Genomic DNA, 23890 nt, shown 5'->3' on the forward strand with positions numbered 1-23890 from the left:
AAAGGAAATAAAGTAAGAACGGCGAGGCTTCACACACACACTTTTTTTTTTTTTTGGTGAATCTAAGAACATTATATTATGAAACATCCATTTTACAACAGGGCAGTGCTCGAGAAAAGAGCCAATGCCCTATCCATCAGAAACAGTAAAAGAAAAGCTGAATGCAAGAAACATCCAAATCTTCCTCATGCAAGGCATCATATAAGGACTACCGCAATGAGGCCCGGAAGAACTCATAAGGGTGCTGAAGGGGTGAATTCAGAAATGCATGATTTCGCTGTAGCCAGAGGGTCCATAAGGCCCAGTATCTGGTCCAATGAAAGAAAAGCGAGTACTGTGACAAAGAAGCTGATAATCTGCCAAACATCCAAAAAAACTTCGAGAACCTGTGTGCAGGAAATCTAAGAGATAAAAAATAGGAGATCTTGTCCAGAAGGTCTCTGGAATATGAACAAAACCACAATAAGTGCTGAATACTCTCAGGAGTATGATGACATCTTGGACAAAGAGGAGAGGCAATCCTTCTTTGAGCCAATTTCACTCCCATGGGAAAAATACGAACAATACATCTCCAAAGAAAGAGTCTCTGCTTCAATGGCATTTTCAACTTCCATATCAATTTCAATTTTCCTTTCCACCAAGTTAAAGACTTATTCAGATGCCAAAGAGAATTTGCATGATAAGCAATCCATGGAGGAGGTAATATCAATCAATAAGCCTGTATGGAAATCAATAGATGCAAAGGCTGAGAGGATAATCCTAGACTTGAAGACTGAAGATGCCAATCTTGAAGCCTGTCTCTTACTTCCAATGTTGGAATCGGAACCAGAGGGAGTAAGAGATCTGCAATAGCTTTCCATATGGGTCTATGATGCATCCCAAGATTGTAGTGTTGGCATGCTGTCGAAAAAGAGAGAATATGCCCCTGAGTATCTACCACATCATCAATGAACCGGATGCCCAACTTCATGAGATTGTAAGCTCTGATTGGTTGTTGTACAGCAAGAGGAGAGTAAAAAACAGCACTCTAGTGAAGGCTTTCCATTCGAAGCGATGAAGCTATAGAAGCAGGATGGGGAGACTATTTGATGCGAGAGAGCACATTCTTCCAATCTTGAATCAAGGCAGTAGAAAATGGATAACCAGGTATTTTACCTTGAAACTTGCCTAGTACTACTTCCGATGGATCAACTAGCCAATGTCCATAAGCATTTGTGCGCATCTGGCCACACAAAAATGCCAACATAATAGACCATGGCTGCTCTTGCTAAAAAAAAGCCTTGAGCAGAGTGATCTTTCTTGCCAACACATGAAATTTGATGTTTAGAATATTCAAACCACCATGCATTCTTGGTGAGCAAAGCAGGTCCATTTTGAGCAACCTTAAAGCTTTTTTATGAAGCTTAATTTTGTAAAAAATCTCCATGGCTTGAGACATAAAAGAAGAGAGATCTCGAGATGACCAATGTAATAAAGGAAGGTAAAACTGGACATAAGCTAAAACAATGGACTGGACAATTCGAAGCCGAACATGCAAAGGCCAAGTAGAGATCTTCCAATATTCTAATTTGTCATGAATTTTGTTAAATACCCAAGACATTTGTTGCTTATTTCTGATTTTCCAGCCAATTGGATAACCCAAATGTCTTACTATGTTTTCCGGATGAATAATCTGGCCGGGCCAAAGGATAGCATGCCAGTCGCAATGCTTGAAAGGCAAGAGTTTTCATTTCTGAAAATTAATTTTTAGACCAGCTACCAACCCAAAATCAGAAAGGGTATCCATCAATAAGCGAAGCTCCAGAGGACTATTCTTTGGCATGAAGAAAGAATCATCTACATAAGCCTGTGCAATGAAAGGCCATGAGCCAAGAATTTGAAGCCCCGCTAACTGTCCAGTATCAACCAGATGATCCATATAAAGAAGCAAAGGATGGGAAGCAATAGCATAGAGCAAAGCACTGAGAGGGCATCCCTGTCGAACTGATCGTCCCAAAGTCCAAGACTCAGACAAATGATTCCCTATAAACCATTGAGCAGTGGAATCTAAGTAAAGCCAATACATGACATTAACTAGCTTTGGCCCAAAACCAAGTTTAGACATGATTTGAGAGACATAATCCCATTGTACGGTATCAAATGCCTTTGCCACATCTTGAGCTGAATACTTAGCATATTTCATTGCGATGAGGGTATTGGGGATATTATCATGTATATTCCTTCTTGAAACAAAACCATATTACCTGGGATGAAGTCCATCATGAAGAATATCCTTTATCCGATGAACCAACATTTTAGCAATAAGTTTATATATAACAAGCATCAAAGTGATGGGCCTCCAGTCATCCATAGTCTCACATAGGAGTTTTTTGGGCACAAGCTTGACCAGACCATGCTTCCAAGCTGAAGGAAGATGTTAATGCTGCAAGGCTACATTAATGAGCTTCAAGATTGGACCCTTCAATTCAGCCCAAAAGGCTACAAAAAATTCAACCAACAAACCATCCCAGCCAGGGGATTTATGTTTACCCAAATGTTTGAGGGCTTCATCCAATTCAATATCTGAAAAAGACATTTCCAACAATGAAGCTTTTGGCAAAGAAACAATAGGAGAAACAAGATCAATAAATTTGCTCCGAGCCAATTCAATCTGAGGAGTAGAAGAAGATGGCTGAGAAAAAAGAAGCTGAAAATGATCCAAACATTGTTTTTCTAGCTGAGATAAAGTCTGGGTCCAAATACCATCGGATTTTCTAACTCTCATGATAGATTGACTTTGTCTATATGCATGTAAATTCCGAAAGAAAAAATTAGAGTTTGAGGAACAACCCTTATCTAGGATAGGCTTAACTCTAGCCCTTGTCTGCCATGTGGAAAGCTTGCGTTTATCATTAGCATCAATTATGGAAGAAGCACAAGACAATGAACTCTGCTCAGAAGCAGAAAGGGACCTTTGATGGCTAATCTGTACCAAGGCTTCACACACACTTTTTTTTTTTTGGTAAAATCCAATGCAGTGTATTTATATTGTCATAACTTTACAAGAGGGAAAGTCTCCAAAAATGGAGAGTATCCCACAGATCAGAAGCATAAAAAGAAAAGCTCAATGCAAGATGCATGCATATCACCCTCATGGCAGGCATCATATAAAGATTGCCGCAATTGGCTTCACACACACACACACACACACTTTTTTGGTAAAATCCAGTGTATTTATAATATCATAAATTTACAAGATGGGAAGTCTCCCACTCACTGACATGAGACTCAAAAAAAGAGCCCAATGGAAGAACTCAAAAACAGGTAGAGAACACTTCAAGGCTAGTGGCATCCAAGTCCCTTGCAGCAAAACTGTCATATAAGGATTGCTTGAGGGACATTCTGAAGAAAATATATGCCTGAGGAAACTGTTGACCCATCCTAGAATGCAGTCTCTGTGTCCAAATGGTCCATAGTACCCAAAAGCGAGTCCAGTAAAAGAAGAGGAGGAATGGAGACATCTGAGATGAGAGGCATCCAAACATCCAGAAGAGTTTCCCAAATCTAATAGAGGGAAACCGAAGCTGTAGCAAATGAGAAACATGAGTGATCAGTATGCAGGAGTGTGGGCAAGACCATAATAGGTGAGGAACTATCTCGCAATGATGAGAGCAACGGGGATAGGAAGGGGAAGCAATGCGGCATGCTGCCAATTTAACCCCAATGGAAAAGGCTCCCACTATACATCTCCAAAAGAAAAGCCTCTGTTTCAATGGCAATTTGGCTTTCCAGATTTTCATGAGTCGTGATTGCCACCAAGATAAAGGCCTATCCAAATTCCAAAGAGTGTTGGCATGCTTGTCAATCCATGGCGGTGGAAGAAGAACTCTGTAGACCTTCGAAGAGGTCAGATTGTGCATTGAGAGCGTATGGGTAGCAGGAGGTAAAGAAGTCAAATTCCAGTCCATTAATCTGTCCTGTGCAAACAGTGGAGGAACTGGAACAAATGGCTGCAACATAGCTGAAAGTGTTCTCCAAATGGACCTATGATGCAGGCCCAAGGAGAATGTCCTGCAAGCTTGTGGAAATGAAAGCATACAACCTTGTTGATCCACAACATCACCAACAAATCTGACGCCCACTTTCATGAGATTGTATGCTTTAATAGGTGCCTGTAGAGCGAGAGGCAATTCAAACACCTTGCTCCAATGGATGCTTCCCAATCGAAAAGAATTACCATGATGAGAAGAAGCACCTATCCATTTTGCATATGAGAGAATTCTCTTCCAATCATGAATAAAAGCAGAAGAAACAGGCCAACCAGGAATTTTCCCTTGAAATGTGGACATGACTGCTTCCCAGTGATCTGTAATCCAATGCCCATATGCATGAGTCGCCATGTTTCCACACATAGCTGCTAACATAATAGCCCATGGCTGTTTTTGCTGAAGAAAATCAGCAATCATAGTGCTCTTTCTTGCCAACATATGAACCTGGAGATTGAGAATATTCAGCCCCCCATGAGTCTTAGGTGAACAAATGGACTGCATAGGTAGTAGTCGCAAGGCCTTTTTATGAGATTTGCTTTTCCAAAATATCTCCATAGCCTGGGACATACAGGAAGCCAAATGCTTGAAAGACCAGGGAAGAAGAGGCAAATAAAATTGCACATATGCCATAATGATGGACTGTACTATCCGAAGTCGAACATGTAGAGGCCAAGTGGACAAATGCCAGTATTCTAGCTTCTTGTTAATCTTTTGAAGCACCCATTTGAGCTGTTGATGCGGGGTAATATTCCAGCCAATGGGGTAGCCTAGATGCCTGACAATAGTATGGGAAGAGATAATGTGGCCTGGCCAGAGAAGTGCATGCCAATCAGCTTCTTTCAAAGCTAGAAGTTTTGATTTCTGGAAATTGATGTGCAGTCCAGCAGCTATGCCAAAGTCGTTCAGCATGTGCATTAAATGAGAAAGGTCACTTTGAGAATTCCTGGGCATAAAGTATGAATCATCAGCATATGCCTGTGCAAGAAATGATTGTGCCCCTGGGATTTGCAAGCCATGAAGCTGTCCTGTGTCTGCAAGATAGTCCATATGCAACAGTAACGGATGGGTAGAAATGGCATACAGTAAGGAACTGAGAGGGCAACCCTGTCTCACTGAGCGGGTCATAGTCCAGGTTCTTGACAACCCACCACCAAGCAAGCATTGCGCCGTGGCCTGAGAATAGAGCCAATAGATGATGTGGACGAGCCGAGGGCCAAATCCCAATTTATGCATAGTCTGAGAGATAAAATCCCAATGGACTGTATCAAATGCTTTCGCAATGTCTACTTGCAGAATGAGAACATCTTGTTTAGAGTATTTGGCATACTCAAACGCAAGTAGGGCATTGGAGATATTGTCTGTGATCTGCCTTCTAGGGACAAACCCATACTGCCTAGGATGAAGTCCTGCTTGCAAAAAGAAGCGAACCCTGAGGACAATCATTTTAGCAATGAGTTTGTAAATGACAGGCATGAGAGATATAGGCCGCCAATCAGCCATCGTCTCACATAACCTTTTTTTGGGAATCAATTTTACTAGGCCATGTTTCCAGGATGGAGGAAGAGATTGTTCTGCCCAAGCATGATTGATCATAAGAAGAAGAGGGTTCTTGAGATCACCCCAAAATGCACGGAAAAATTCAACAGTCAATCCATCCCAACCAGGAGAGCTGTTTTTGCGTAGATGACTCAAGGCATCATCCAGTTCACTAAGCATAAAAGGCTGCTCCAATGCATAGGCCTGTTCCCGAGACAATATGGGCTGGACATGCATGAGAAATTGAGACCTAGCTGCATTCACTTGCATCAAATGATCAGGCTGAAGAGAGAGGAGATGCTGAAAATGACTAGAACATTGCAATTCCAATTCTGATTTGGAAGTGGTCCAGGTACCATCATCTTTCTTGATCCTGCAAATATCCTCCTCTCTCCTATCAGCATGGAGACTTTTGAAAAAAGCTTTGGAGGAGCAGCCCTTATCTAAAAGGGGTTTCATGCGAGCTCGGATTTGCCACTTCTTTAATTTGCGAAGATCATTTTGGTGGATGATATGAACCGCATAGGCGCAAGAATCCTATTCAGAAGGGGTAAGCTGCCTATGAGAACTGATTGCATCCATTTGCTGCTTGTGAGATTGAGCCCATTTCAACTTAAGCCTGAGGTTTCCCATGTAACTCTGTCCATAGTCTTGAATAACAGTCTGTAAGCAGAGACTGTAAGCAGAGAGCAAAATTGATCCATGCAAAATCCATATCTTCCTAAGCATGTAAAAGGAGGGGACGGACAGCCACTCTCACCATGTTCTGAAATTGTTGATGAAGCAAATAAGCACTATTAACATGGAGCAGGCGACGACCAAAAAAAGGCATATCATCTGTCAAACGTGCTATTGATAATGTCAAGCATACTGAAAAATGATCAGATAGCAAGAGTGAGTGATCAACCCGTAATGTACATGTAAAATCAGCATATTGCTGAGCATGGAGCAAGTACCATCTCTCAAGTCGAGCCCAATAATGAGTAAAGGCATTGTGATGATATGTATAACCCATATCTGTGTCTCTTGTTGAGAGCCATAGATCTTCTGCATGCAGAGATGAGAGCATATCTTCCTAATGTCGAAGCTCAGTGGGGATCATGTGAGAGCGATGAGTAGTATTGTCTTGAGTGGCAGGCGAGTTGTTAAAGTCTCCACACAAGAAAGCATTGGACAGCCATGGATATTGTTGGAGAGAGGCCCACATTTGAGCTCTAGTCGCAGAAGTTTGTGAGGCATAAACAGATGCAATTTCATAGAGATCAGCCTGCCAGGTGCACCTGATCACCATCCATCGACCCTGAGGGTCATTGTAAGCAACCGTGGGCTGTATATCATGTTTTACCAGCATGCAAACCCCCGAAAAGTGCATTGTGCCAGCATAAAAAATATCATAGCCAGCATAGTGGCCTTGCTGGCCAGCCAAGAAGTGTTGGTTGTGTTCCTGTAAAGAGATCACATCGGGATGCATTCTATGTACATAATGCCAAAAAAGTCTCCACTTATTGACATTGCAAAGACCCTGAACATTGTATGTGATGCAAGTAATTGAAGTAGACATAGAAGATATGTACAGTCAAACCAAAAGGCAAAGTAAAGTATAAGCTGTCAGGCCTCAGCCATGACATCAACATCCACCTGTGCTCCTGGATCATTAGCTCTATGATCCTCATCATTGTCACATACAGGAATGCCTCTTTTAAACACATCAACCCACAGTTGAGAAGCGAGGCTGTCAGCGGGGGTAGAGGTCTGACCAGGGGTAGCTGACCAGGGGTAGAAGTTGAAGCATCCCAATGGCGAGACTGTAATGGACGTGGTTTAAGAGCGAATACCTTTTTGGGTTGCTGCCAGACAGCCTGGGGAGAGGCATGAGATTCTGAAATTTTGCCCTTCCCCTTATCCTTTTGCTTAGCTGGAACCTGAACCATATTTTCTTTGGAAGGGACAGATTTGGGAGCCACATCACCCAGTTTGGAAGGCATTGCCTTGGACCCCGGGGCATAAGTTGGGGGGGGAGTATTTTCTGGAGCAATAGCTGTGGGTGGGAGCTGATGCAGTACTGCACAACACTGTGAGGCTAAGTGGCCAAACTTATGGCATGTGAAGCAAGCACCTGCAAAAACTCCCCATTTCAGATCAAAATATTCTTCACCAAGGGGAACATCCTCCACTTCTACCGCAATGGAAGAAGGGGTTGGGTGATCTGTATCCCAAAGAATACAAAAGCGATTGCGATTACCCGAAGGACGGGGAGGGCATACAACTTGCCCCAAAGTGGCTGCCAAACTTGGTAACTCAGCCCTCATATAGTCTGGAAAATCCACTACCTCAACCCATACGGGGCAGTGATGTCGAATGAGGCTGTGGTAATCCTTATTTGGCGACCATGGCATGACATGCACCATTTGTCTGCCATAGAATAAAGGCGACATCTCCAATATCTGGGAAAAAAATGATAACTGCTTGCTGAGAGAACTTTCGAAGAGGAGCAACCAAAGACACACACACACACACACACACACACACACACACACACACTCATGCACACACATCAAAGCCTCTTAGACACTTGGAACCCACTAAAACCTAGAGAGCACAAAGATTTAACTATGGGCCTTGCCACCTTTGTTTGTCAACTTTTAATTTGAGTAAAGTATGAACTACATTTCAGGCTATAGCTGCTCACATTGACACAGGTTGAGTGTGCCATGGGAGGAGGAATAGTTTTACCTTTCGATTGAACGTAAATGATAGTGACACATTAGATCTCCTTCAAGATCATGCTTTCAAACACTTTTGGGGGACAATACTTCTCCATATTCAGTGCAAGACAAATGTCTCAATGCCTTGAAGGCATAATTTCACATAAACAGCCAATTCATGGATCCCCTTGGGACCTCCATGAGGAAGTCTCAGGTCTAGATTCTGTCCTAGAAAGATCAAGGAATTCAAAAGCCAAGAGCGGTTTTCTTTCCTTCACAATTTACAAGCATTTTCAGTCTGCTTCCTTGGACAGAGCTTCTAGAAGCCTTGATCCTAAACTTGTAACATCCCCTGGAAAATTTGCAAGAGACCAGCATTAATTGCTATGGACCTGAAACTACTTTTCCATAAAGCAATCTCTTTTTGCATGTCTTGGTGGTTCAAATGAAAGTAATGCCTAGCTCAAATGAAGCATAAGACAGATGGGAAAAAACTCACCTGCACCCATAGTAAGAAGTACAATATCGCCTGCTCCATTAAGATCTTGCTTATGAAAGGCAGCAAGTTCCGACAAAAGATACACAAACACATCATCCTGAATTCAAAATTGTAAGGCCACTTCAGACTCGATATTCCAGGTCAAAATTTTCAATACAAAGTGTTGCGAGGGGCTACAATGGAAAAATAAAGTAGAGAGGTGCTTTCCTATTCATGGAGATTAAATAACACCAAGAATATGCGAATGAATTTTCGATCAATATAATGATAACAAAGGATTTACCAGTTTTGGAATATATAGCGCAGGGGGACCAATAAGGCTGTTTACCAGGTCCTCTGCACGGATCCTCAAAAAATTTTCCTCTCGAGCAGCATACACCTAGTAATAGTAACATAAATGCTGTTGTTTAGAAGCTTCACAGCCACAAGATGAAATTTGAATGTGTGCATGCAAATAGAATTGAACCCATTCCAACTATTGGCTTGTGTCCCTGCACCGTTAAGGTTTTATCCAAGAGCAAAAAGACAATTGTTAGAATCACACACACAGTGAAGTAACCATCTTGAGGTCTTTCAAAAACATAAAAAAGGAAAATGTGTGCTTAAATGTCAAACTAGCTAGAATTTAACCTCTGTAACAATGACACGGTCAGCTGCACTGAATGCCACAGCAAAGTCCTCTAAAAGTCTGGCAAGGCGGCTGCATTAACACGGCATTTCTTTCAGTTTATAAGACAAATCTTCATGAACAAGCAACATCTTGCGCCCCCCCCCCCCCCCTTCCCTCTTTTCCCTTTTTGCGCCGCACAGGGGAAAAAAGCCCATATATTAAGCTGCATTAAAATGCTGGCAGAATAAGTAAAACATTTCACTGACCTGTATGTATGAGGTTGGAATACAACCCAAACAGGTTGCTTATCAAATCTTTGCCTTGCTGCTTCCAAAACTGCACGTACTTCTGTAGGGTGATGTGCATAATCATCATAAATGTGACAACCCCTTACCACACCTACGAACTCGAAGCGTCGTCGCACACCAATGAAATTGTTCAAAGATCTGCTCGCAGCTTTTGCTGATTCCTTCTGCAGGTTGAACTGCATCTCAGGATCACCTGAAGTCCTCCCTTCTAATGCAAGTACTGCAACTGTGGTGATAACCTGCCAAATCCACTTGTAAGTAATGATGCTTTCTACCCCCCCACAGAACAAATATCCCTCTATGAAGCGATCAGAAGATAAAGCATAGGTCCAGTCCCTCTGAACATATTTCTCGAGCATGGGCACCCAAGTTACCTTGATGAGTTCCTGTGCAGCTTGGGATGACCCAATTGTCAGCCCCAAATGCTGGTAATAGATAATGTCCATCCAACATGTGAGATAGTGTCTGCCTCTCAGAAAAATTATCTTCTTATCATGTTCCTAACAAACTAGCAAGTGATAAATGGAGGACCAATTTCACTCTGATCTTTGACTGTGGTTCATTAGTAAGGATTTTGGAGGCCTTGCTAAAGCAAACTTTCAATTAGCCTTTGTGTGACTTGGGTATGTACCAACAAGCATCCATATGCTAAATGCTAACAAGCAAAACTCAATTCACCGCCAAGGAGGATTAGTTCACCATCAAAGTGCTCCTTGTAACAGAAAGATGAGCTGTGTTTGTTATAGAGCAGACTCTTATGATTGCTCTCAGAACATGTTAAAGAGCATCAAGAGGAAACTCCTCTTTTGTAGTTCAGCCAGAGGAAACTCCTCTTTTGTAGTTCAGCCAATTTGGACCTGGCTTCTAGGGTGGTGGTTGTTAACCAGGTTGTGCTAGCCACAGTATGGTATGTTTGCTCTTGTTGGTGCATCTCTAAGGATTGCATTACTCATCTCAAGAGACCTATAAGGAATTCTTCCTGGAATGGGCTAGATGACACCACAAATATTGTGGCCAGGGTGGCTTGGGAGACGGTCCTCCTTCCCATGAAAGAAGGTCTCAATATCATAGACCCAAACTTGCCGTGCATGGCTTTACTTCGCGAGTTTGTGGTAAGGGGACTTTTGCCTGGGCAATAGCTTGGGAAGGATTTTTTTATTTGAAGCATACAGGCATGTACCCCTTCTTCAAGCAGAGACTGGATGGGTAGCACCAAGTGGACTTTTACTTCAACCCCCCTCAGCTCCTCTCCTCTTATATCAGCCATTCTGAAAGCTTGGAGTAGCTTTAGAAATACTCTTAATCCGCCCAATTTCTCTACAAGAGACTGATAGGCAGAAGGTCATGTGAAATGATAGCATACTCGATGAGCATGGCAGACCGCTAGACCATTCACATTATGTGCAATGGTCGAGATGGAAGAGTGGCCCTGCCTCCTCTATAGGATCTTGGAAAGCTTTCAAAAAGCTTCCGGAGGACCTTAGAATGCAAGTAGAAAGTCATCTCAAAGGAAGTGCAGGGAGGATCCAGGTAGGTTGATGCAGCAATTCTAGTGGATTGGATTGAGACGGATGTAGCAATTCCAATGGATTGGATTGAGATGGATGACATGCCTATTTCTTGTCCCACTTGGATGGGAGCCTTTGAGTTTGGGTATTCCACTTCAGGTTATTGCTTTGCCACGATCACACGAGGATGCCTTGGTTTTCGATGAGGCTGTCTAGATCTTTAGATGATTTTCTTTTGGAGATTGCTTTCTAGCCTATCAAGGTCATTGGTTTTGTGGAGTATGGCTCGGATTATCAGTGGTACCTAGACCATGAGCCACTTCTCTTGGCCTTGGGTTCATGGAGATTGCGGCTCTATGGTGGGGCCCCAATAAAGTATTTGTAGTGGGACCTAGGAGAGTGGAAATGGATTGATGAAGGGCACGAGAGAAGGCCCTCCCATTCTTTCGTTACACTGTCAGTAATGCCAAGACGTTTCAAATTTGTTGCAGAGGCTGGAGACCTTCCATAGATCCTCATTGGGAGAATTTTCATATGTCTGCTGATTTGCAAAAAAAATTTTGGAGGAGACTCAAAAAATCCCACAGGAATAGAAAAATCACTCTATTCTTTTGGCTTTCTATTCATGGTGGGATTGCAATTAATTTGTGGAGGTCCAGGTTTGGGGCGGACTCGACGTGTCCTCGTTGCCATCTCTACAGTTGAATCAGGTCAGCATTGCTGATGGGATTGCAAACACGCGAGGATTATCTGGAAAGGGATTGCTACGATTTTCAGCACCTTTGCCCACCACCCATTCTTCATGACTTGGGGTTCAATTGCTTGGCTTTCCCTTTTAGGCCCTCAGGTATTTTACAAGAGACATGACTCTTCTTTTGCTTTCTCGATTCGGCGACAGTTAGTTGAATTCTGCCCTATGGATGATGTGCCCTCCTTACCTTTCAGAGCGGTACATGCTTTACTGGATTCCTCTTCGGAGATTCTAGCTAGCATTTTAGCGTGGCATATCTGGAGAGCCAAATGCACAGAGGCCTTAAACCATTCCCAGGTCCACCCCTCTCATACTTTGGCCAATATTTGGGCAAATAATATACATTTTGATGGCCACTTGGATGAGCATGTAGGGCTCTTCTCGAGCAGCATTTGCTAGGAGGGCTACTTTCCTTAGGGAAAGAAGAGGCTCCCCTTTCTTCTCAAAATCCTCTACAGGATTGCGGTGACATTTTCAGCCTCAACCTCATATTTTTTTCTACTTGCTTTTGAGGAGTTTTTTTGGCTGTCTCGAGGCCTTATTTCATGCACTCCATGTTGTATTTCCGCTTTGAGCTTGCTCTCCCGGGCTTTGCTCATACTTAATAGAAGTCTTTTTCATGAAAAAAAAGAAAGCGGGTTGCATGCACCAACTGGTACTTCTAGTCTAATGGTCATAAAAATTATGGTCGGTAACGACTTATGTGCTATTATCTCTGCCAATGGGAAAGACCACCATGACAAAACCAACCACAGCTTCAAGCACTACATCTTGACTGCTTCTGATCCATTAAACAAGCCATTACAATAGCACAAGGAGCTTGACAAAAAGGATGCACAGCTTTGCAGAATTGCATTAAGTGAAAAGGCGCATCATGAGAAATATCAACTATTCCAAAACATCAAAAGAGGTTTAAGACAACTTGTCCCACGTATATGCAGGTAAGAATGACGCAAAGGTGACTCTTTAACCAAGCGCTCCATGAAATTACAGATTAGAGGGATTAATACTCTAAATTGACGAGTCCATTGAGGACAACCAAATGCTCTCCATTACCTTGAAAATTATTGCCTCCTTTGAGGGAGTTTTGCTACAGCCCTTTTAATATCACTTAGAGGTGCTCCAATCTCACATAATGGGTTAGTCATACCCTTGCTACAAGAGAGGCAAAGAGCAAATCGTTTTCTAAATGCCGTGTCTCTGTATGAAGAAGCATTTGTCATGAGGGCAAGGAAATTTTCAAAGATCAAAGACAGGTGGTAATGCATCACACAAGTCACAATAAAAGGATGGGGATGCCCAATCTGGTGGTAAAGAGGGCAAGTGCAGCTATTGCCACAAATATGGATAATTCATTGTAGAGAGCCAAAACAGAAGTGCAGCATGGAAAAAAAAGAAAAATTGGACCAAAATGGAGAGACATGCAAAGTTGATGACATGACAGAAAACTATATTTGCTATTATAGAAAATGTTTAGTCTCCTTAAGATGCTTATGACAGCTTAGGGAAACAAACACACATGCTCTTGATGCTCCGTGGATACCGAAGTTGCAGATGGTACATTGAGTGCATTATATACACTGATTCCTTAGGGTTGTCTAACGATGTCTACTAATGGGCCGTGGTGCTTCAAAGCACAACACTCCCAAAAAGAACAGTGTGCAAGTATGCAACTAATTCATGTGAGCGAGGATTCTTTTGCCACCGCCGCCGCTCTTAGTACTGTTGTTGTGGGTACTATTCCCATCAAATTCCAGAGTGAGATACGTTTGTCATCTGATATGTACTAGAGCTTAAGAAACTTTAGTCTCCACTAATACAAGTAAAAAGTAGAATATGGCCATTCAGTTTCAGAATGGTAAGTGTCAAATTAAGGATCCTTCCAAGGACTATGTTTGCTAAGGGACACTGCAAGAGATTCACTATGCATGACATCAGCAGAAGCAAATCTTTAACCAAGAATAGTTCACACCAGAGAGAAAGAGATAGAATAGACAATGTAGATCTGAATATACAAAGCCCAAACAGGATGAAGATTCAAGCTCCGCCACTGCATAATATCAAGAAGGCACACTCTCCTCTACTAGCATTCCTTCCACAGCTCTTGAGATGGGCTGTGACAAAGTGCCACAGAGCACACTGCCTTATCACTTTTGCACTCTTCAAGTGATGCAAAGGTGAAGAATAAATTGTAATATGATGAAGAGAGGAGGTGCAAACCCCACTTATATAGCCCATGCTAAGGCTAGGCTAGGCCAACTAGCCCTAAACCTAGGCCGATCAAGTGGCTGATCTAAGTGACCTGGAGGCAAGCCTCACCTAGAGCCGACCAAACAGACAAAAAATTAGACAGCTGCCATGTGGATGATGTCACATTATACGTCGACGGTGCCATGTGGATGTACTTTTACACCTGGCTGCTACCATGTCATCTCCCACCTTCATACGTGATTGTTTTGTCACACAAATAGGTCACATTGGATGTGGTGTGGCGCGTGTGCCACATCCTCAAGTGAAGTGCATAAGGATGACAAAGGATGGAGCATCGATCTCCAATAGACATTTGTACAAAACTGTATAGTAAGTCTAGATGAAATTGCTTGGATTTCATGTTCGACATTTGGCAAAGATTAGACCAGCCTTTCATTGGAGACTCCCCTTCTTGGTAAGCAGGCCAATTTATGGTGTCATTTGGCCATCTGCAGGGTGGACTCCCCACATATCTAAGATAGATTGATTAAGCAAAAGACACAAGCTATCATAGAGATCATGGTGCATTGCAGGGTGGACTTAAGGCCATGTTGAGAAGAGGAGACCACAAAAGTCATTGGAATCCAAAAAGAGAAGATCAAGGAGCCATTGGGAAGCAAAAATTAGGAGTCAAATCTTGGAGTAGAAAAAACCACATTTTGCACAAGGACCTTTTCTATCACCATGGATGAGAGCTGTCAAAGTCAATCAAGATGGAGCAAACCAAAGCCAACCATTACCAAGGGCCCAACAACCCAAAACAACCAAGAGCTTCATTCCAGAAAAGAGAAAAAAGAAAGAAAGAAAGAGCTCTATTAATGTCTGCGGAAGACCAGAAAGATCTTAAGTAGCTTATTATATCAAATCCCCAAAATGTAGATGCATGATAAACTTATTAAAAAAACATAACTATTTGTAATGCTAACATAATTCACCACATAACATCGATTTAAGACTAAGAGTCTTTAGGATTAGATTTGAATTCCCTAATAAGTGCTTTTACTTCTCTATAACCACCCCTTCTTAGACTAAGAGTCTTTAGGATTAGATTTGAATTCCCTAATAAGTGCTTTTACTTCTCTATAACCACCCCTTCTTCCTTTCCTCCTTCACTTTGATGAGTTTCATGGCTATTTGTCTAGGCTATGTGGAGTGAGCTCCTCTGATATCTAAATATTATTGCCTTTCAATTTATGAGTTCTAATAATCTTTATCTTTGCTGCCCTGTCTTTGCAGAAAACTAGAGCATGTGGTCCCTTTTTGAAGAACCCTCTCTGCATAATGCCACTCAACATTGGTATCTTTTCCATGAGACGATCGAACTTATCTTCTGTGTATACCTCTACTTTATACCATCCATCTAGAAGTCCCCCCATTTGTAGAGACAAAGTGTCATCAGTATGGCCTTCCACACAGCATTCCTAAAGATTTACGATATGCCAGACACCACTAGTGGAGCTTTGAATTCTGTCATCCTGCTTCAACATGTATCCACTTGCTTGGTACTATTTCTTTTTGTTTTTCAAGTACGCTTATTAAGAAATGAAATGTTTTCCTACTGTTCAGTTACGGACAATGGGGACTAGGTCTAGCATTTGAGGGTGGACCCCCTTGCTTGGGGTTATGGGGATTAGTGACCCACAAGAGTGATGGCCTCTCTTTGAGAGGGACATCTGGAAACCACACCCCACCTGAGTACCCAAACATGGGACCAATCAAATGCACAGATTGCATACCGACCTAGGAACCATTCAAGAGAATGTTCCTTGAGCTTTGGGTGTGGGCCTGGCAGCATGCCAAGAGTAACGGAGATACAAGATAAGACGACAAACAAATGAGCTCAGTATGGCTCAATTATGACCTTAGAGTATGTCAATAGATAGTCTAAGCTGTTAGGAACCCGTGGGTGCGATCAGAATTGAATTCTGACAACTTTGAAATTTTAGGGTTTTTGGGAGTGACACGTGGCAGCTGACACGTGGAATCTGAGCTGGCAGGTCAGTCCACTTGTCCCACACATGTGGCAGCATGTATGGCAAGTGGCAAGGTATACAAGCCAAGTGTCTGGCCCCAAATCTAGTAGGTTTGGGGTAGGTTATGGGCTGTCCTCTTTGGGACTGTAGCCCACCAAAGATCTGGGACAAGTGTCCACCTTCCACTCTAGGCCTGGGGGGGGGGGCTGAGCCTATAAAAGAAGGCCTCTCCCCTTTATTTCTCTACATGAAAAATTCGTCACTTTTCTTCTCTCTCCTTTTGGTTGATGCAGCAGAACCTCTCCAGCTCCTTGGGTGCAGCCAGCTTCTCCCTAGGCCATTCTCTCACCTCAGCAGCACTTTCTCCCTCTACAACAGCACATTCTCTCTCTACAGTTCCAGCCCCTCCTCTCCAGAAAACTGCCCCCTCTCAGCTCTTCTGGAACAGCAGCAGCATCCTCTCTGCTTCTCCTAGCCTGGAGCAGCCACAGCCCCTTTCTCTCTCCTACTGCAGTCTTTCTCTCTCTACTACAGAACTTCTCTCTCTACTGTTCTAGCCCATTTCCCTTGCAAGAATCTGCCTTTTTGTGCACCTCTGGAACAGCAGCAGCTCCTCTCTTACATCCCCTCCCTTGGGATCAGCATTGGCACTCTCTCTCTACAGCTATCACTCCGTAAAAGCTTTCTCTCTCTAGCCTACAGGCTGTTTTTCTAAGCTGTTCTCATTCCAGCCCCATTTCCACACTCTCCTCACCCAAGGTAGCTTCAGAGGCATCAAGGACTTCATCTACAAAAGGGTCAAGTCACGAAGGGAGCCTGTATTGTCAAGTTTATCTCATTTGCAGCACTATTTCATGTTGTTTCTACTATCTTTCTAGAAACTAGTGCTTGCCTCTAATGTTGGATGTAAGTGGTGATTGTTGTAGGCTTCTTCCTTGTGGATTGGGCAAGCCAAGAGTTGAAACCTGAGCTTGAAGTCCTCCTTTTTGTTGTCTACCTTGCACATATGCTCTTGAGTCTTGTATCTAGGTCCTAGGTTTTCACTGAGTTCATCGGTTTGGAAGGTGCATTGCACCTTGGTCTTGTATCTCCATTTTCAAGAATAAAGTGAGCCTGGATAAGGGTGGGGGGTCCGTCTTGGCCCCTCAATCATATTGCATTTTCCAATGATGTCACTTTGTGTTTAAGCTGAATAAGTCTTAATTCCAGCTTACTTGCAAACTCTTAAGTTCAAGTATATGTGTTTGGCAACTCGCAATCATCTCATTCAAACGCTTCTGCAAAATCCATTGTCTGAATTGTTAGAAAGCACCGAGTAGTTTACATTGGTATCAGAGCTTAGGCAGTGATCCTGTACTCTGTGCTTTCTCTTGTTGAGTCTCTCCTTCATTGAGTCATCTTGTCATCATGGCAGCCAATGGACCTGACCCTCCTCCTAACCTACATGAGTTGAGTGCTCTCTTGGCAAACATTGCTCAACAGGTTCAAGTGCTGGAAAGCAGCCAAGCAGAAACTCATGACATAGGGCCCCAATCCCAAGGAAGAGGCCGTGCAGACAACACCAACTCCAACAAGGAGGGAAGATCATCCTCTTCTTCCCCTCCTCGAGGTAGACGGCGTCATCGGAGTCCATCTCCTTCGAGACATCCACAAAGACGAAGGTATGCAAAGCATAAGGTACCTCTTGGAGATAAGCTCTTCAAGTTTACCAAGTACAAGGGAGAGGACAAGCCCGAGGTCTTGCTGGCCTGGATCCGAGACCTCGAGTATTTCTTTGAGGGGGACGAGTACGAAGACAAGGCGAAGATCCGGTTTGCTGTCCTGCACATGCAAGACCGTGCTTCACTCTGGTGGGCAGCTATGGTCAACACTGGACAGCAAGCCCACACCTGGAAGCGCTTCAAGAAGAACTTGATGAGGCACTTCCTACCTAAGGATTTTAAGGGAGATACAATGGTGCAGTGGGACATCCTCCGCCAATGCCAAGAAGAGAAAGTCAGTGAGTATGTTGATCGTTTTTGGGATACTTTGTTAAAAGTTCAAGCATTCAGTAGGAAGGATAAAAAAGAGTAGCAAAGGAAGTTCTTTGCTGGCCTACGGTATATCATTCAGCATGAGGTGGACATTGCCACTCCTACTTCTCTCGAAGACACCATCAACATCGCCTTGAAGGTGGAGAAGAAACAATCTTTCTCCAACAAGTGGAATGGCAGCCACAACAAGCGGAAGTCCCAGGGAACCTCTTCCAAGGAACAAAAGAGAAAATCTTTGCCGCTGATCAATTCGTGGAGGATTATGACTCTGCTTATGCCACGGTTCGAGCAGCCATTCAAAAGGCACAGGAGAAACAAAGAGCAGCTGCAAATAAAAGATGGAGGGCGTTTGCAGTGAAAGAAGGCCAATGGGTCTTATTGAAATTTGAGAAAGCCCGGTTAAAAACCAAAGTGGGCAAAAAGCGCATCTACTTCAAGCTATCCTTTCGATATTATGGTCCTTTATGGTCCTTTTCAGGTGTTGCAGGTAATAAATGATGTCTCAGTCCGATTGAGACTTCTAGAGCATTGGAAGGTCCACAATGTCTTCCACGTAAGCTTGGTGAAACCCTTCATTGGGGAACCACCTCAAGAGCCCACACTGGACGATGCACCTGAAGTAGAGGACACTGAGATCTTGTTGATCCCAAAGCAAATTATTTTGCATAACTTCACTACGGGACGTCGAGGCACGACTCACAAAATGTACCTTTTGAAGTTTAGAGGGCTCCCATCCACCGATGCCCAATGGGTGGACAGAGCTACATTTTAGGAGTGTCCTGAAATCCTGGATGCTTATGAGGAAGCATTTCAGTTGCGGACAACCGAATGAAAGACGGAGGGAATGTCATCCTGCTTCAACATATATCCACTAGCTTGGTACTATTTCTTTTTGTTTTTCAATAGTATGCTTATTAAGAAATGAAATGTTTTCCTACTGTTCAGTTACGGACAATGGGGACTAGGTCTAGTATTTGAGGGTGGACCCCCTTGCTTGGGGTTATGGGCAATAGTCACCCACAAGAGTGATGGCCTCTCTTTGAGAGGGACATCTGGAAACCACACCCCACCTGAGTACACAAACATGGGACCAATCAAATGCACAGATTGCATACCAACCTAGGAACCATTCAAGAGAATGTTCCTTGAGCTTTGGGCGTGGGCCTGGTAGCATGCCAAGAGTAATGGAGATACAAGATAAGACGACAAACAAATGAGCTCAGTATGGCTCAATTATGACCTTAGAGTATGTCAATAGATAGTCTAAGCTGTTAGGAACCCGTGGGTGCGATCAGAATTGAATTCTGACAACTTTGAAATTTTAGGGTTTTTGGGAGTGACACATGGCAGCTGACACGTGGCAGACTGCCACATGGAATCTGAGCTGGCAGGTCAGTCCACCTGTCCCACACATGTGGCAGCATGTATGGCAAGTGGCAAGGTATGCAAGCCAAGTGTGTGGTCCCAAATCTGGTAGATTTGGGGCAGGTTGTGGGCTGTCCTCTTTGGGACTGCAGCCCACCAAAAATCTGGGACAAGTGTCCACCTTCCACTCTAGGCCGGGGGGGGTGGGGGGGGCTGAGCCTATAAAAGAAGGCCTCTCCCCTTCATTTCTCTACATGAAAAATTCGTCACTTTTATTCTCTCTCCTTTTGGTTGATGCAGCAGAACCTCTCCAGCTCCTTGGGTGCAGCCAGCTTCTCCCTAGGCCATTCTCTCACCCTTCTTCAAAGAAGGAGACTTTTTGTAACATTGCATTGGGTCCCATGGGTCGATTTCAGACCCCTAGAGGACGATAATAATAGTTTCTTTCTTTCTTTCTTTCTCACCTCAGCAGCACTTTCTCTCTCTACAACAACACATTCTCTCTCTACAGTTCCAGCCCCTCCTCTCCAGAAATCTGCCCCCTCTCAGCTCTTTTGGAACAGCAGCAGCATCCTCTCTCCTTCTCCTAGCCTGGAGCAGCCACAGCCCCTTTCTCTCTCCTACTGCAGTCTTTCTCTCTCTACTGCAGAATTTCTCTCTCTACTGTTCCAGCCCATTTCCCTTGCAGGAATCTGCCTTTCTGTGCACCTCTGGAACAGCAGCAGTTCCTCTCTTACATCCCCTCCCTTGGGATCAGCATTGGCACTCTCTCTCTACAGCTATCACTCCGTAAAAGCTTTCTCTCTCTAGCCTACAGGCTGTTTTTCTAAGCTGTTCTCATTCCAGCCCCATTTCCACACTCTCCTCACCCAAGGTAGCTTCAGAGGCATCAAGGACTTCATCTACAAAAGGGTCAAGTCACGAAGGGAGCCTGTATTGTCAAGTTTATCTCATTTGCAGTACTATTTCATGTTGTTTCTACTATCTTTCTAGAAACTAGTGCTTGCCTCTAATGTTGGATGTAAGTGGTGATTGTTGCAGGCTTCTTCCTTGTGGATTGGGCAAGCCAAGAGTTGAAACCTGAGCTTGAAGTCCTCCTTTTTGTTGTCTACCTTGCACATATGCTCTTGAGTCTTGTATCTAGGTCCTAGGTTTTCACTGAGTTCATCAGTTTGGAAGGTGCATTGCACCTTAGTCTTGTATCTCCATTTTCAAGAATAAAGTGAGCCTGGATAAGGGGGGGGGGCGTCTTGGCCCCTCAATCATATTGCATTTTCCAATGATGTCACTTTGTGTTTAAGCTGTATAAGTCTTAATTCCAGCTTAATTGCAAACTCTTAAGTTCAAGTATATGTGTTTGGCAACTCGCAATCATCTCATTCAAACGCCTCTGCAAAATCCGTTGTCTGAATTGTTAGAAAGCACCGAGTAGTTTACAAATTCATTGGTACAATTTCTTCATCAAGCGTCACACATTATTCAGCTTGAAGAAACTTTTGAAGTATCTATGCAAAGCAGAAGCTATGGCATGAGCTTGATCAAGGTACATATCGTCTCTAGTATATCTAGGCTTAGCCTCGAGATTTTAGTAGCGAGGGATTTCATCACAATGCAGGAAAAAATAGAGTCATGAACTGGTCCAAGGAATTTAGAGAGTGCCTATATTTAGATCTATTGCTATCTATGGCTATGAATGCATCATATTTGAGCCCCAACATTCGGAAGATTGATTGCCAAATTTTGTAAGGTGCCTTATATTGAAGAGAAAGAAGACAAGAAGCAGTAGAAAAGAAAATTCCAAATTTACATAAGCACAAATTAAAATTGAAGAAGAATTTGAAAGGCCATGCTTTAATCTTTCTTCAAGCCAAAATTATACTTATTCTATGTAGAATGAAAAACAAAAATGGAAAGAATCACACACCGCAAGAGAGTTGAGCACATTATAAACACCTGGAAGTTTTAAATGCACCCTTGTCATAGTCTTGTCTTTGTACGTCTGCATTAGCGGATAAAAAAACTATATCAACAGCAAACACCATGGAAAACATGGCAACTTATCCTAGTGTGCTGCCTTTTAGGTCATCTTGTAAGCAACAAAGTTAACAAGAAATGTTTTGAACAATCCTTGGTATAATTTTCTGATCTAGTGAGATATCCTCATTGAGAAGACTCATCCCCAACAAATAAAGAGAACGTATTAATTTAAATTATAAAATTAATATGAAGTACAATCACAATTATAGCTAGCACTACCATATAAGGAGGGTTCACATATCACACTTGACCAAGCTACACTCCCTAATTCTCTACCCTTGCCACTGATCAAAGAGCTTCATAACCTCCCACCATAGCAGAAATTCTATGTTTTCATACTAGAGCCCAATAAGAGGCTCCAACTCAACCCTCAAAGGCTTTCACAAAGAAGGTGGGAGCCAAGCCCCATCCACTTGGGTAGAGTATCCAGGTTCTAGCTTCACCTTCTCCATGCACTCAACAAGAACCCTAATGGACCTTTAATTATTACTGTCACAAAATTATGAGCTCTGATCGACTGCTGCTAGACATCCCTGACCCTTTTTACCCACAAGAATGACATGATTTGGCTTGCATCTTTGAAAGATTTGCCTCTTTCAAGGACTCATGTTTTACAAATTCAAAGCTCTTCTATTGGACTCCAATTTCTCAACCTCTCAAAGGTAGGCTTAATAGTCTCCACTTACCACCCAAGCAGTACTAGCCAAATTCATCAAGATTCTCTAACATTTTTAAGAGACAATCAGATCTCAAATGAATACTGTCCATGCTTGAGTCGATGTTGGCGTGAACTATCAAAGCCGGTAACCTATAGAGACTATTCTCAAGTATACCCTTTGTTAGCGACCAGACAAGACCGTGTGTCAATCAATGGTGCACTGGGTGCAGAGGGCCCAAGCCTCCATCCCATAGCCATGCATGCCTCCCCAATACCTTAAAAGATCCGGCGGGATATTGAGGAAAGGTTCAACACTTGAATTTATCTAAGAGTCGTCCCATTACATATTTGCATATGGAGCTATTGTCCTTTATATCCTTTCCATCCAAAAGCAATTCTTTTGACAATCGCATGGGAGTACTGCCTGCTATTGTAGATGTGCAAATCACCTTCTTGGACAGCAAATGGGCTCCTTGCATATACATATGTGCTACTAAACATGGTTGGTATGTTGGGATAAGTGTGATCAAGGGCTTGCTCTATGATGCATGTGTGCATCTAGGGAGTCACATGTGTGTGTGTATGTGTGTGTTGAAGAGGCACATCTAGTGCTATGATGTGTCTAGTGTGTGACCTAAGTGATGATGTAAGCCAAAGGCCCCCACATGGGAGGTTTCTTTGATTTAGGCCAGTCCCACTGATGCAAGGGCTGATTGCCACTGATTTAGGAGAGGTGCCTACACCATCCTCTCTTTCTATATAATGGAGGACATTCCTTCATTCTAATACATGGATTTTGTCTCACTTGTGCTCTCACTCTTTGTGCCATGATACATCTCTTCTACCCCACACTCCTCTATATTTGGTATCAGAGCAGGTAGGCTTTGTAGAACTCATTTTGGTAGTGCCACCTCATCATCTTCTCCAACACCTCTTTTTGAGCTTTCTTCCTCCTTCCTTCTCAAAAATGGCTTAGCTCTATTCTCCTCATTCCTTGTGTCTTTTACCAAGCCCTTCCAGCTGGATTTTCTACACTATGGGGCGCTCCTCTGGCCCAGAGCATTTCCTCAGAGAGGGAGTATTCTACCCGCGCTGATTCAAGCAAGCTGAGACGAAAAAACGCGCAATTCTGCTCTTCTGCTCAACCATTGCCTGAGCCCTTCTAGCACAAGTCAAAGCCCTCTCAAGCTCTTCTTCAGTTGTGTGAATTGTGCCCTCCAAGTTAAGCTAGTCTATTGCAATGCATTTTTTACAGTTTTGGACATTTTATGCTAGAGTAAATGCTAGAGTAATGCTTGAGGATTGAAGTAATGCCAAAGTACAGATCAGAGAATGCTTTTTCAGTTTGAAATTCAGTTGGGACTGATCTCTTGTCAAAATGCCAAGCTCTGAAGGTTCTTCTAATGCTAATCACTTGAAGAAGACTACAAGAAGAACAAAATTCAAAGTGAAGAAGACCCCAGCCAAGAAACTTTGGGAAAAGCCAACTGGGTATGAATATGCTAAACAATTAGGATTCTCTGAATTTATCTCTAGCAATCTACATTTGTATGGTAAGGGATATTTCTTTGTTGAACAAGATTAGTCATTCTATAAGAGAGTAGACACTGCCTGACAAAGGTAAGACCC

General features: G+C 43.0%; 1 protein-coding gene across 4 annotated transcripts in view; it reads right to left on the reverse strand.

Annotated features, from left to right (window-relative positions):
* Positions 1-8290: 8290 nt before the first annotated feature.
* LOC147890921 (uncharacterized) overlaps positions 8291-23890 on the reverse strand; it is a 142412-nt gene continuing 126812 nt past the window's right edge. For 3 of the 4 annotated variants that reach the window (XM_087389686.1, XM_087389689.1, XM_087389687.1), the window contains 6 exons: positions 21491-21565; positions 9645-9925; positions 9399-9468; positions 9052-9147; positions 8769-8865; positions 8291-8621 (listed from right to left, as the gene is read on the reverse strand). In XM_087389686.1, coding sequence (XP_087245812.1) covers positions 8563-8621; positions 8769-8865; positions 9052-9147; positions 9399-9468; positions 9645-9925; positions 21491-21565 — 678 coding nt within the window. In that variant the 3' untranslated portion in view covers positions 8291-8562. Of the gene's footprint in view, positions 8622-8768; positions 8866-9051; positions 9260-9398; positions 9469-9644; positions 9926-21490; positions 21566-23890 lie in introns of those variants that run through there. The other variant, XM_087389690.1, reaches the window with a different exon arrangement.

This window comes from Dipteris shenzhenensis, chromosome 18 (assembly GCF_047967505.1).
Source record: "Dipteris shenzhenensis isolate YYH24624 ecotype China chromosome 18, Dip_SZ_1.0, whole genome shotgun sequence".
Taxonomy (NCBI): domain Eukaryota; kingdom Viridiplantae; phylum Streptophyta; class Polypodiopsida; order Gleicheniales; family Dipteridaceae; genus Dipteris; species Dipteris shenzhenensis.